At 37.0% G+C, this 13,962-nt stretch overlaps 2 protein-coding genes across 2 annotated transcripts in view; one reads left to right on the top strand and one right to left on the bottom strand.

Annotated features, from left to right (window-relative positions):
* LOC103042927 (E3 ubiquitin-protein ligase TRIM21) overlaps nt 1-11,271 on the bottom strand; it is a 30,095-nt gene extending 18,824 nt beyond the window's left edge. Inside the window, exon 1 of the mRNA XM_049482094.1 lies at nt 11,187-11,271. The gene's annotated coding sequence lies outside the window, so the exon portion shown is untranslated. The remainder of the gene's footprint in view (nt 1-11,186) is intronic.
* A 39-nt stretch (nt 11,272-11,310) lies between these two features.
* The window catches only part of slc7a8a (solute carrier family 7 member 8a), a 28,965-nt gene continuing 26,313 nt past the window's right edge, over nt 11,311-13,962 (top strand). The window contains exon 1 of the mRNA XM_007233802.4: nt 11,311-12,195. Within this exon, the coding sequence (XP_007233864.3) occupies nt 12,054-12,195 (142 nt within the window). The 5' untranslated portion in view covers nt 11,311-12,053. The remainder of the gene's footprint in view (nt 12,196-13,962) is intronic.

The following is a 13,962-nucleotide window of genomic DNA, read 5'->3' as shown; positions in this document are numbered from 1 at the left end:
TAGTTTGAGTACCAAAACACTCATTAGTGAGCATATCCAAATTCCCTGTGCGTTGAAATGCAATAAAGGAGCTTTAGTGAGTCAAAACATGAAATGGGACGCGTGAAAAACTTTAGTACAAGTAGACTCTAAAACATTCCACATAAAAATGCTATATCATGACCCTTAAAAACAACCATTCTCATACAAATACACACAATACAAACACATGCTCAAACACAAGGCATTGTACAGAATCCTACACTGTTTTCTGCAGTTGAACAACTTGTCAAGTTTGCTGACTGCAGTATTACAGCACGTGCAGCAGAAGGGGCAGAGACAGGGGGAGTTGCTCACTTCGAGGAAAAGGAAGAAGCAGAGGGAACTGGATTAAGCCAGACTGCCATAAACAGTCACACAGTGCATGCAGGGAGAGGTGAAAAGGGAAAGAAAGAGAGAGAGGAGAGAGAGTATAGTCTGCATGCTTCAAAAGCACAGCAGCACAGCGTACAGCTCGAGTTGGCTCACACTGAGAACATCTGTACATATCTAATTCAATACATATACACCCTAAATTACACCTTCACACGCAACACAACACCTCACTCACTCTCAGTACTGTCCAACTCACTCAACTTACTCAACTAACTAACTAACTAAACCTAATCAAGCAAGGGAGATACAAATATTCATTAAAATATATAGTAAAAATATTGTATATGTACAATAGTAGTGGCTCTGTGGTTAGAGATGAGATGTTAATCACAGGGTTGTGGGTTTAGTCCAAAATCAACAAAATTAATAGGCCTGTAAAAATATTCAATCACAATAGTAAGAAACATTTTCACTATAAACTACATTTCTCTTGATACACATATTCACATTCAGAATGCATCAGTAGCAACAGATCCTTAAAAAGTACAATCCAACACTGTCCCGTACTGAATACAGTGACTTTTAATGACTGTGTTCATTGATTAGTCCAATTAAACAGAACTACTACACTCTTTCTGAATGAAATGCATGGTCAGTGCATTTGGCTCAGTGTTCTTTAATCATTTTTTTTTTATGATTAAATAAAATAACATAATATTGCCCACCTCTAGCCTGTAGGCACTTTACACAACTAAATGTACAAATGTCTGTTGGTGCCTCTCCTAAGAGATGCATCTTTTGCTGACACAAATGTGCAAATACACTCATACAACTAATTTATATAGAGTAAAGTAATGTCCATAGAATAGGACTTTCCAGAGCAGATAAACATGAAGCTCCTGGCACCCTGCCTATTTATACAAAAAGACAACTTTTTTGTGTTAATATTATTCATATTCATTCTAATCTTAGTGCAAAAAAACATTAAGGGTTTTAAAATACAAATTTCTACAGGTGCCTAAAACTTTGCACAGTAATAGTAGCGCAAAACAATTATGATATTTTAGAAGACAAAAACAGTTAATTTATTCAATATATGCGAATTTATTGAGGGGTGGTGTTGTGTAATGAAGTGAATTTCTGCAAAACCTTGAATCTTCATTTGTTTTTTTTTTTGTCTGTTGTTCATTACATTGTGCCAACGTTTCATGATCTTTTGTTCTTTTGTAAAACTGCAATTTTTGAGGTACGACAAAGAAAAGAAAGAACAGAAGATCACAATTAGACAACAGACCAGTAAAGGTTCAGTTGCTGATTTCTCAGCGTTCTTAAGACATTGCATGAATTTGTTTAGTTCCACCAGCAGTTCACCTCCTTTAGTTTAATGAGGGACTGTTTAGATAAACTAGCATGGATGGAAATTGTAAATAGTGGCCTTCCTCTTCAAGGAGAGGAGAGGGAAATGGCTGAGCTACACACTCACAAATATTTACATTTTCTTAGATGCAGAGACTGTATGAGAGTACTGTATATCTCTCGATGATTTTTTTCTTTTAATGAAAATAAAAACACTTTTTTTAAATGTACCTCTTACATGTATCATGTAATATCCTATTGGTAATAAACATGATTGGTGAGACAGAAGTCATTTTGAAGGTTCATGGTTAGATATTAGAAGATAAACAAAGCTAAAGGTAATTAACTCCATTATTAGTTAAAAATAAACTTTTGGGAAATGCAGCTGAATTCAACACAGACATTAAATTCAACACATACATTAAAATCCCACTTATTATATGCCGTTAAGACATATAATAGCTGGAAAATACCATCTTCAGTATGATGAAAACAAGTTAAGAACCAAACCTTTCATTTCTAATTTGCAGTCATTTATATAACTGAATACACATATCTATGTTTTGATTAAAGTCTTTACACCCATTCATTTGGCCTTGATAGGCCTGGTGCTATTAATCAATGCAGCATTCACTGTTCAGGCAGACAAAACATTGTTTCAATCTTTTCACAGTAAAGTTAAGCACAATACAAACCCACACTGTGTTGAGTAACAGGGTTTATAGAGAAGGAATGTGCAAAGAAAAGCTGTGTTATATAAAACAATGCACACTAATCATCTCTAACTCTAAGTGCTGCGTGCTGAGTACAATACAGTGAAAAAGTGCCAAACTGCTAAATAAACACTAAGACACAAGGTGTTGGGGATAACCAAGCCAAAGGACTTTGACACAGTCATAAGTCTTAACCACAAGTAAACACACTCTCACTCACACAGAGTAACAAAAGACTACCTGCTATATTAGAGTATTCTGCTATAGAGAAGAAACTGTATGAGTCATTATAGGAAATACACACACACACACACATTAAGAAAATAAGAAAAGCACAAACAGATGCTGGATCTACCCTATAAATATACACAGACAAACAAACAAAGCCTTGCCCCAACTCATAAACATAACCCTCCCCCACCTCCACTAATAAACAGACAGGCTTGTTTTTAATCCTTGTCAGGACATCACACAATATAATTCTGATTGCAATGCTATTTGGAAGGTAGATAAAGATGACCAGGTACAGTAAATGTTTAAAATTTAGACTTATATACTCTAAGCAATTCTTGTTCATATTTATTAACCCTCTATAGCATGATGATTTTTGTATTTGTTGAGAATTAAAATCAGACCATTTTAGGAGCTTGGGGTCCCAGTGCCTGTTATATCAATCAGAAAATTGGGAACCACTGCTTCAGCATTATTGCCTTTTGATCTAACTGTGTAATGTTCCCCTGCAACAAATGAAAATACCTGTTTTAGGAGTAAAATGAAACCAAAACAGGCAAAATAGCCTTTAAAATAGGCTTTGGGGTACAGTGTAGTAATAAGCACCATGCCATAAAGGGTTAAGCTATACATAAAGAAGCAGTGTATAATGCATTATTAATACAACATGCCAGGCATTTCTGCATGGTTTTGTAGAGGTTCTTAATGGTGTCCTGACCTGTGATAATCTATCCCATGCTGTTTGCAGCTGTTGAGAACATTGAGAACAGTACGATGTCCAATCCCACACATTTTCAATCAGGTTGTTCTGAGCCTAATCCCAAATCTAACCCTTATCTTCAACTCATTAACCAAAAACTGTATGTTTGTTGTGTTAGCCATGGGTTTCTCTGCTCAGTTCTACAAACGAAAGTCTCTCACATGCACACAAAGCAAAGGCAAGCAGGAGCGTGGCGGATTAAACCAGTCTGAGATGATTGACTCAGAAAAAGGAGACCTGATACCGTTACTTGACCAAGATCAAGAGCACAGACATAAACAGAGAGACAGAACAACAGAAAACAGTCTCACACAGACACACACACACACACTCTCACCACCCTACAGAGTGATAAGAACTAAATCCAACACAAACAGCACAGTTGGGAAATGTAAGGATGAAGTGGAGCTGTTGTGCAGAGCAGAAGAGTGTTCCTGGACACATTGTTCCTAGAGCACATGTGTGTGTCTGCATGGTAAACACTCTTCTCAAATTACTTCTCTCCAAAATACATACGCCCCTTTCTGCTCCACTCTGTCTCGCTCATGCTCCCTCTCTCTCTCTGCCTCCCACCCCATCATGTCTCTCGTCTTCTCCCATTCCCTCTCTCTCTCTCTCTTTCTCTCTCTCACTCTTTCTCTCTGTAAATATACACATTCCTCTCTCCCCTGCTGAGGTCACACATTACAGCCCATGACAAAGACTCTCTCTGTCATTCACACACATGTAGCTTTTCTCCTCTTTTCTCTCTCGCTTCTCGTCCATCTTTCTTTCCATCCAGCTGTCTGTATTTATCACTTCTGCGTATGTTGTTGCACAACTCTCGAAGAACTCAGTCCTCTCATGTTGCCGTAATTTAGCTACCTGTGACAGCAGCTGTGAGAGGTGTGTTTTCTACACATACGATTAACTCACACTACACACACTTGTTTTATTTATAATTGTGCATCTGTGTGAACGTAGACAGAAATGAAGCTGTGAAAGTGTGTATTGCATTGCAGACTTCTGGCGTTTGTGTCTATTTGATTCTACAAGTAACACGTTTCTGAAAATAAAGTTTAAACAAACTTTGCCAGTAAAACAATTTTGAGTTGATTCTAAAGCATGCTTTGTAGAGAATCTATTAAAGAAAATCTTCTTTCTGGTGGTTCACCTAAAGGATTGATTTAGCTCAGTGCAGCTAACCATGTTTTAGCAACCATTCCATTGACTACCACCATGGTTCATTTGTTTATCCGAACCCAATGACTGTAAAACACAAATGCTGTGAATGTGATCATGTGACAATATAAATCAACACACTAAATCCCCAACATCTAATGATTTTATTGGCACCTGGATGTCAAAGTTTTATTACTGAGGAGATGTCTAATATTGTTTTAAAACAGAAACTAACCCAATATATGTTACTTTACTTATTTTGTGGGTTTATTAACTTTGTGGTGGTTATCTGTATCAATGGACCTGCTGCTGCACCAGAAGTTTGAACACAAAGTAAAAAAAAAGATGCCACTTTCATTGGTTTCATGGTAAATAAGGTGAATTGAAATAAAGGCAAGATTATCTGCCATGTTGTCACATTGTTGTTTTACAATTTTTATCCGCACAATGCAGATCCTGCAGACAGTTGCTTCCAGGCTGTCAATCACTTCATACCTAAGTGTAACCCAGCCTTCTTACAATATAGCAGTTTAAAAACAAGGTACAAAGGCAGTTAAGAGGAGAAAACTTGATAAAATTGGACTGTTTTGTAATTGAGACACACAGGGTTGAGCTACTGCATCCATCCATATCATACTGCAACCAGCCAGCAGAGGCACTAGACCTGAGGAGTCTCCACTTTTAAGAGAAGTTGAGCTGTCTATGTTTCGTACAGACATAGGTTTAACAAAACAGTAGAATTACTGCTCCAGGAGTGTTCTAAAATCCAATCGCGTCTCTGCGGCCTTTGCGATTGGATTTGTGTGTGCAGTTTCGTGCCTTATTGGTCCAATTTTCCAGCCACTGGGCAGCAAACGGGCCTAAAAGCTCCAGTTATTTATTAACCCAGTATCTGCAAATCTCTGCACCTTTCACTGCCCTGTTATCAGCAAAGTGTGAGTGTGAGTGTGTGTCTGTGTGTAAGTTAGTTAGACAAAAGGAAAGAGAGAGAGCTGACAGAGGAGGAACAGTGTCATAATCAATCCGAGTAACTCTCTTATCTGCTCACTCTGAGGAGTTGCTGATCTACGGTAATATGTTGGAGTTTAAACCCTCAGGCTGGGCTTACGACAGGTCTTACTCATCCACAGTCCTCATGACTGTCTTCTGGTTCATGTCAGGCATTAAAAACTCCTCTGTTGCAGCTCAAATCTGTACTTTCTGTGTTAATTAGTGACCTGTTAATGCAGAACTGGGCAATTCCAGACATGGAGGACTGGAACACTGCACGGTGTGGTGCTAACATGCAGGATTCAGCTCATTAGCATATTGATTCAGCAGTACTGGACCAGGGAAAATCAGTAAACAGTAAAAATGCTTTGTGGTATTACTCATGTCTATGTTTATAATACATTTAAAATTAGTTGATAATTATGCATTCTGTTGTTAAATGAAACAAAAGAGGGCGTATTAACCACTTAAACTCTGATTAATATTCGAAAGCTACTATAAATCACTAAGTAACAAAGACAATTTATCACCTCTTCCTCACTCCATCTCACTCTTTCTCCTTTTTTCTCTCTGACGTCTAGTCTCAGTCAGCTGAGATTTGAGCTATGTTCAGCACATACAGTCCATCCCCCTGCTTCATCACAAGGGTCAATCAGATAACGTTGTACAGGAAGAAGCCCATCAGGGATTAAACCCTGTTCCTACCAATTTCCTCATGTGCTGGTGCAGCAGGAACCAATCAGAAGCCAAACAAGTATTGGTGCATTATTATCCTGTCTCTGTTTCATTGATTGAAATGCCAGAAAATAGATAATTGCAGACAAGATTAGAATGAATTTACATAGACAAAGAAACACACTCCTATGTTTAAACAGCTTCTGTATTTGTTCTTTAGTGTTACAACAATCAGAACGTTCATTCAAAATTTCAATGTTCAAATATGTTGATTTAACCAAATTAAGTCTAGTCTGTAGCAGTAGACCAGCATATGGAAGAGGTATTTTCTCTAGGTCCCAAAAACAGAAGTAAAAGTATGAAATTGTGTAATCTCACTGCTGTTTATGACGACTGTGAAGTGTCTGTGAGGAGCGCGGCAGATTGCTGACTGCTGAGATGGCATTATTCTTGCTTACGTGTGACCTAATGTCCCAATTTTGTGTTTGAACCAGCTTTGGGAACAAGAGAGTCATGAGTTGAGTGCATGTGCATATGTGTGTGTCTGTCTCTGTGTTTGTGTGTCTGTTTGTTTTTGTGTGTGTTAATTATGGAAAGGGGGTCCCTAACAAACACCTATTTGGCATTTATTTATTTATTCACTTTACTGGAAGAACAGAATGATGCAGGGCTAACATAAAAAGACCAAAAAAAGCAACTGATTATATAAAGTATTTTTTACAAAATACAAAAAAATCCCAAAAGCTATATGTTTATTTATTTAACCTGGACAAATTAAGCTCTTTTTGGTTTCTACGGTTAAGCTTTGGTTAGGTTTCTCCAAAAATGCCAATGTTTACGTCTACCAGGTTGTATGTAGGACATTAAGTATTGCAGTATCAATTTAATTTTTGGAGCTATTTTGCTACCTCAGTTACAGGACTTAAAGTGCCTTCACGCTGACCTTGTTTAGCAAGGACCTTAGGTTTTAAGTTTAGAAGAACAAAAAATGAATGAACACTTCTTCAGATGATTTGGTTTGGATTACCAAGTACAAGAAGTTGAGGCAGGCTATTGTCTCCAATCATACAACATCCAATCATGACGCCAGTCATGCACGAGTATGGATACAACAGTTTATGCTGGCTATTTCCTGTGCAAACCGTAAATAAAACCTTATTAATAAATGGTACACATAAGTATAAGGGAGTTGGATTCTGGTAGGGAGGCAGAATTTGCAAAACATCAAGTAAGGAAATTAGCTGGTTTAAGAATACAGACATCCGATACAAGAAGTAGCAAAATTCTTACTGCACTTATTGAACTGCAGTGAGAAACCCAAACTAACCAAACAAAATATATGCAAGGTATCACATTCTTCAATTTATCCTAGACTTTCAGGTGTAAAAACACATCTAATCTGTCTAAACAGTTTTGGTAAAACTATGCCACTGCAGGCTCTTTATGTTATTGGCTGAAAGTTGGATGTTAATGTATTGTACATTTTGAGATGTTGTTCTGCTGATCATAATTGTAAACATTGGTTATTTGAGTTACTAGCCACTCTCTGCTAATCCTTTTAAATGAGCAAGGTATCTTGTGGCTTTTTTCATCGGTAACATCAAGGCTCAATGGATGTTTTTTCTTTGTTTTACTATTTTGAGTAAATGTTACAGACTGTTATACCAAAAAATCCCAGGAGATTTGTATTTTTGGAAATATTCACACCAGTCTGTCTGGCCCCAACAATAACTCATGCTTAAAAATCACAAAAAGATCATATGTTTGCTCCATTTGATGGTTGATGTAAATATTAACTGAAGCTGGTGGGCTGTAGTCTGCAAGATTTTATACATTGCTCTATTTGCTGATTAGATAATTATATGACTGAGCAGAAATATAAGTCTTACTAATGCATTGTTTGGTAAGTGTATATACACTCTAAAAAACAGAGGTACGATATGAGTACTTTTTTGTTCTCAAAGGTACACTCTTCATAATTGTACCCTCAAAGGTACAATATTGGTCTTTACAGGGTCAGATTTGTTCCCTCTGAAGTACAAAGTAATTTCTAACAGCAATAAATACAAATTTGTACCATTTAACCAGACAAAAGGTACATTCAGTATTCTGAATCACTGTACTAATAATCTAAATATATTTTAATTGCACATTTTGCACATTTTTTATTTGAAAGCCAGACAATTTTGGATCATCAAGTTTTTGAGGCATATTTAGTTGATGATAATGTTTATAATCTTTATAATCTTTACTGGCACAAAAACCATGGGTACAAAAAAGGACTTTCACTGAAAGGTACTTTTTGTACCTCAATGTAAGGTACAAGCTTTGTACCCTTTTAAGTACAAATCTGTTCTTACTTTTCTTAGTGTGTAATATAATATATGGGACACTGGCAGGTTCTCATGTTCATTAGGTAAAAGATCCTTGTTTGTATATGAATAACATTTTCAGTAACAGCTCATTACAGTATGAGAGGTGACAGCTGTGCAAGCATGATGCCACTTTCCTATTTAAGAGAGCTGTAAATCTGCTTTATTATACAGCTTTATTGACAGAAGCAAAATAAAGTCATTCTGAACCAAATGTATTGAGTTTTGATCTCCATTTTAGTAAGCAGTTCAAATGTGTTTATTTCTCTTGTTGCAATGAGGAAACATGGATCTTATTATATTGGTAAATGTGCCCCCCCCCCCCCCCCCCCTCTCTCTCTCTGTCTGTGATATGCCATTTGATTAACACTACTCTGATTAGCTATGTTGTGCTTTAGTGTTCTCGGCTTGAACACTGCGACCATTCCTTCATTATTTTCTGACAGGCTGTCTGATATCAGGCTTTTCACAAGTTCATATCTTTGAGTAATTGATCATATAAAAGGAACACCATCTATCCCCCACCCCCATTTTCACCTTTTGAATGCTAGATGTCTGACAGGATTATGAGATATTGATTACAATCTTATCAATGTTTTAATTCCACATACATCAGTGCATGCTATGATCACAGCAAATATAGCACTTTGTTCTATAAAAATTAAGTGTTGGTCTAATCACGGTGGAAGACAGTGGGTATCTGAAAAGATACACATCTGTAAGCAAGTAAATATATCCACATAACCAACCACAGTCAGCCATCATAGTTGTCTGAAACTTCTTTGAAACATTCAAATATTAAAGGTCAAACACATAAACTATACACACGCAACAACTTCTTACATGCATGTTAATACATGCACACATACAAAGAAACACTGTACAGACTTCATCCAGAAAAAAATATTATATTTCAGATTCAGATACAGCTTACAGACCTGTTGAAGTCACAATGCAGGGTCAAATTAATAGTTTCTAAGAAGGAGTCACTCATACATCAAGGGTTAGTGCCAATAAGATGTTTTACAGCACCAATAATGCTCCTAGATAAGGTATACAGATAACAAGGACATGATATACGGATAAAACGGCATAGGCCTCAGTGAGCCTTAGAACAAATTAGAACAATTAGAACAAATTGTTTAAGAAGGGTTGAGGAGAAAGTTTAATTTGACCAACTTGAAGGTTATGATCCTTAATCAAATACATGAATAAACATATATATATTTTTCCAAGTCATTTAGTAACAGGATATTATATTATGCATTATTTACTTGAATATTGGGGAGCTGAACAAAATGTGACCCTCCCTCAAAGTTGACCCAGTTTTACATTTTAATTTAAATTTATCATTCTTAAAACCTGTGTTGAATACTGCAGTATAATGTAAGATTCAGGGATCTTGTAGTTTCTGGATATAGTTTTGCTGTAATACTGTCTAACATAATTTTAATACATGTGTTAAATACTACAGTATACTGTAGGATTCAGGGATCTTGTAGTTTTTCTATATGTTTTTTAACTAATGATATGTTTGTTGAAAACTATAATATGCTGTAAGATTCAGGGATCTTCTAGTTTCTGCATGTTCTATTCCTGTAATATGTCTTATTTCAATCTGTCATTTCTGTGCTGAATGCTGCAGTATACTGTAGGATTCAGGAATTTTGTAGTTTCTCCATATAGTTTTGCTGTAATAGTGACTAATATTATTCTTAACACATTTGCTGAATAATATAGTTTGTTAGAAGATTTAAGTATCTTGTAGATGTTCTGTATAGTTGTGTTTTAATACTGTCTAATATAGTTTTCAATAGATGCTTCAAATACTGTAATATATTCTAAGATTTAGGGATCTTGCCGTTTCTGGATGTAGTTTTGCTGTAATACTGTCTCATTTTTAATGCACGTGTTGAATACTACAGTATACTTGTAGTTTTTCATATGGTTCTGCTGTAATACTAAGTAATATCATTTATAATACCTGTGTTGAACATTATAGTATGTGGTAAGATTTATGAATCTTATAGATGTTCTGTATAGAAATGTTTGAATACTTTCTAATATAATTTTCTATAGATGCATTGAATACTGTAATATACTCTAAGATTTAGGGATCTTGTATATGTGGCATTCCTGTAATAATGTTTTATTATTACTGTTCAGGAATTTCTTTGTTTCTCCATGTGGGACTCCTGTAAGACTGCGAGTAACTGTGAATGAGTGTACGCATAGTGCACTGATTTATTTATTTGTGTATGTGTGTATTGTACGTGTGTAGAGGGTTTTTAATACGTGTATGACCTATTTCTCAGATATACAGCCTATGTGTATGTGTGTGGTGTGTGTGTGTGTGTCTCTGTGTGTTTGTGTATGTGTATTTGTAATTTGTTTTGATAGACATTGATAGTAGATACTCTCATAAAAACAGGTATTGAATGAGTGTGTGTGTATGTTGGGGGGGGGGGGGGGTGAATTGTTGTGATTAAAGGGAGGGTCGGCTTTACTGGGGGAGGGGGAGAAGGTGGGTGGGTGTGTATCGGCCAAACAGGACAGACTGCAACTGCTACTCACGATTCACCCAAGGCTGGTAACTCCTCCAAACGTCACTCTCTGCAGGTCTTTAAAGAGCAGCTGGTGCTCCTCTCATCACATCACGGTGCTTGTTGCGAGCACCCCCCTGTACTGCTGCTGCTGCTACTGAGAGGAGGAGGAGGAGGAGGAGGAGGTGCCTTCTGAATTTCACACCTGAACCGAGCCAGCTGTTTGGGATGTTTTCTTCTGTTTTTCCGTGAACGACGCTGGTGTTTGTGAAATTCAGTCCACCGTGGATTTTGGTGCTCTCTGTGTGTTCTCCGTGTATCGGTTTTTGTATCTTCGTGAGGACGCAGGACTCAGGTTGAGCTATTGAACTCTGGTAGATAGAGAAACGGCTCAAGACCAGCACACAAACAAAAACTAACATCATTCCTATTGGAATATAGCTTAACTTAAAGCGCCTGGCTCGAGAAGTCACATTGACTGCTGCTGTATAAATATATATAAAACACAAAATACTCGAAATAGGAAGCTGGCTTTTCGTATTTCGATCGTTTTTTGTGATTTAATCGCGGTGTGTCGCCGTTTTGTACGCTGTTCATCCGCATACGCGATGCTCTTGTGTTTACCTCACGGTTTTTAAGGCCACACGAAAAACTTAACGATATTTTTGGTTGTGTTTTTCTTTGTCTTTATCGCGTTTGGAACTGAAAGAAACTGAGAAAACGCCATAAAAACGCGTTAAACTCCAGTGTTTTGTCCGTACCGGCTTCATCTTAACACACAAAGCCGTGTTTTCGTGCTTACTCGCCGGACGCTACCTTCAGACAGCTGCAGCGTATCCTAGCGACACCCAGCACTGAGCCAACCAGCAGCAGCGCGTGCCCCGCTCAGCCCGTGAACATGACGGATGGACCGAGACAAAGAGGGAGCGTGGCGACCACAGGCAGCGGGGATGGAGCCGCTGCAGCCGGTAAACCTGCCGGAGAGTCTGTGGCACTGAAGAAAGAGATTGGCCTGGTCAGCGCCTGCGGGATCATCGTGGGTGAGTAGTGCTGTTTTTAGTGCTGTTGTTTGAAAATAGGGTTTAAATTGGGATGGAGTGAGAAGCCTGTAGGTATATTGTAGACATAGCTATATAAATGACTAGAGTTATGCATACAAAATGTATTACTGTATAATTGTGTTTGCAATATCAATCTTATAATATGACAGCATCATAATGCATTTAGACTCCTTATGTTTAAGTAGGTTTAAGTCGATAACCTAATTATTGTGACCGGCATAGTAATACATGCGTTTAATACTGCAGTGTATTTTAAAATTAGGGGTTTTGGTTATTCTGTAAATAGGGTTTAAATAGGGATGGAGTGAAAAGGTAAGGTGCAGACTGGCTAAGCCTGTAGGTATAAGTTGGACATCTACAGCTATATAAATGACTAAAGTATTGCATACAAAAAGTATTACTGTAAAATACTGTATAATATGATAGCATCATAATGCATTTAGACTCCTTAGGTTTAAGTCGATAACCTAATTATCGTGACAGGCCTAGTAATACCTGTTTTTAATACTGCAGTATATTGTAAAATTCAAGGATCTGGTTATTCTGTAAATATAGTTTAAATGGGGATGGAGTGAGAAGGTAAGGTGCAGACTGGCTGAGCCTGTAGGCATATGGTGGAAATAGCTATATAAATGACCACAGTTATGCACTGATGGTGCAATAGCACAATATTTATTTCAATCCAGTATTCCATCAGTTTTTTATACCACGATCTTGCATTGATGATAGTAGAGCAGGGGTCACCAACCTTTTTGAACCTGAGAGCTACTTCTTGGGTACCAATTAATGCGAAGGGCTACCAGTTTGATACACACTCGTGAAATTACAAATTTTCTCAATTTACCTTTAATTATATGTTATTATTAATAATTAATGACATTCATCTATGTGAAGACACAGATATCAATAGGCAACACTATTATTATAAATCTCTGCAAGTGTTTACATTTTATATTATATTTTAATATAATATTACATATTATATTACATTATATTGTATAATAATATATAAACTATAGGCTATCTCTAAGCTAATATTAATGTAATATAATCTAAAATTACATCAATGCAACTGTGATTTAAAAAAAAAAGAATAGCAACAAAAATGCTATTTTTAGACCAGGCCTGCGGGCTACTCATAAGGTCCTTGCGGGCTACCTGGTGCCCGCGGGCACCATGTTGGTGACCCCTGTAGTAGAGTCTGGATGCTGCACAAAGACTTCTCCAGCACATCCAAAAGATTCTCAATAGGGTTAAGGTCTGGACTCTGTGGTGGCCATCCATATTCTGTAATTAGGGTTTAAATGGAAATGGTGTTAGAAGGTGGACTTCTAAGACTGGCTAAATTATACTATAATAGCATAACAATACAATTACTTGGCCTGACAGAATAACTATTCTTTACTGAACAATTTACTGTCCCCGAAATAATTCCCCTGCAAATAACCATTTTATGATAGTCACTGATTTAATTATATGAAAGCATAATGATGCATTTAGACCCCTGTAAAAAGCAATGATATTTTAAACTATACATTATTGTTAATGTTCCTACAGTGAATTTGGACTTCACAAACACATTGATGTCAAGCCCATAAATTGTTTTATAAATGAAAACTAATGATAAGATATGGCACGCCCCAAGTAGTTAGTATGATAGTAAATTCTTTTCATGGGGTGTGTAGCCTACATCAGAAGGCAGCTCTATCACACACCCTCTCACACAGCAGTCACACTGGTCAGCTG

The sequence above is a fragment of the Astyanax mexicanus genome, chromosome 8, assembly GCF_023375975.1.
Source record: "Astyanax mexicanus isolate ESR-SI-001 chromosome 8, AstMex3_surface, whole genome shotgun sequence".
NCBI lineage: Eukaryota > Metazoa > Chordata > Actinopteri > Characiformes > Acestrorhamphidae > Astyanax > Astyanax mexicanus.
The sequence above is the reverse complement of the archived record's forward strand: the minus strand, read 5'-3'. Positions and strand labels throughout refer to the sequence as shown.